The sequence below is a fragment of the Haliaeetus leucocephalus genome, unplaced genomic scaffold (assembly GCF_000737465.1).
Source record: "Haliaeetus leucocephalus isolate CR32 unplaced genomic scaffold, Haliaeetus_leucocephalus-4.0 Scaffold506, whole genome shotgun sequence".
NCBI lineage: Eukaryota > Metazoa > Chordata > Aves > Accipitriformes > Accipitridae > Haliaeetus > Haliaeetus leucocephalus.
This window is the reverse complement of record NW_010972942.1, coordinates 1632442-1632730: the sequence shown is the minus strand read 5'-3', so window position 1 is coordinate 1632730 and position 289 is coordinate 1632442. Positions and strand designations below refer to the sequence as shown.

Genomic DNA, 289 nt, shown 5'->3' with positions numbered 1-289 from the left:
GCGGGAGGCCGCGCCCCGTCTCCGCGACCCTGCCGGCGCCGGGCCGCGCCCTCCCTTACCGAGCTGGCGGCAGTCCGCCACCCCGCAGTGCTGCCCCAGCTCCAGCTCCGCCATTTTCCGCGCCTCGCAAATGACGGGGCGCAGGGGGGGTGGGGTGTGTGGGCAGCGAAGCTGCAGGAACCGGGCGCGCAAGGGCTGTCGGGCCACTGGAGGATACCGCGCGCCGGCTGCGCGGGGCGGGGCGGATGGCGACAGTCCCCGCCCCGGGGCGTGGCCGGCGGCGCAGCGG

The 289-nt window shown here is 78.5% G+C and overlaps 1 protein-coding gene across 1 annotated transcript in view; it reads right to left on the bottom strand.

Annotated features, from left to right (window-relative positions):
- ZFAND1 (zinc finger, AN1-type domain 1) overlaps positions 1–114 on the bottom strand; it is an 11172-nt gene extending 11058 nt beyond the window's left edge. The window contains exon 1 of the mRNA XM_010575841.1: positions 60–114. Coding sequence (XP_010574143.1) covers positions 60–114 — 55 coding nt within the window. The remainder of the gene's footprint in view (positions 1–59) is intronic.
- Between the last annotated feature and the right edge of the window lie 175 nt (positions 115–289).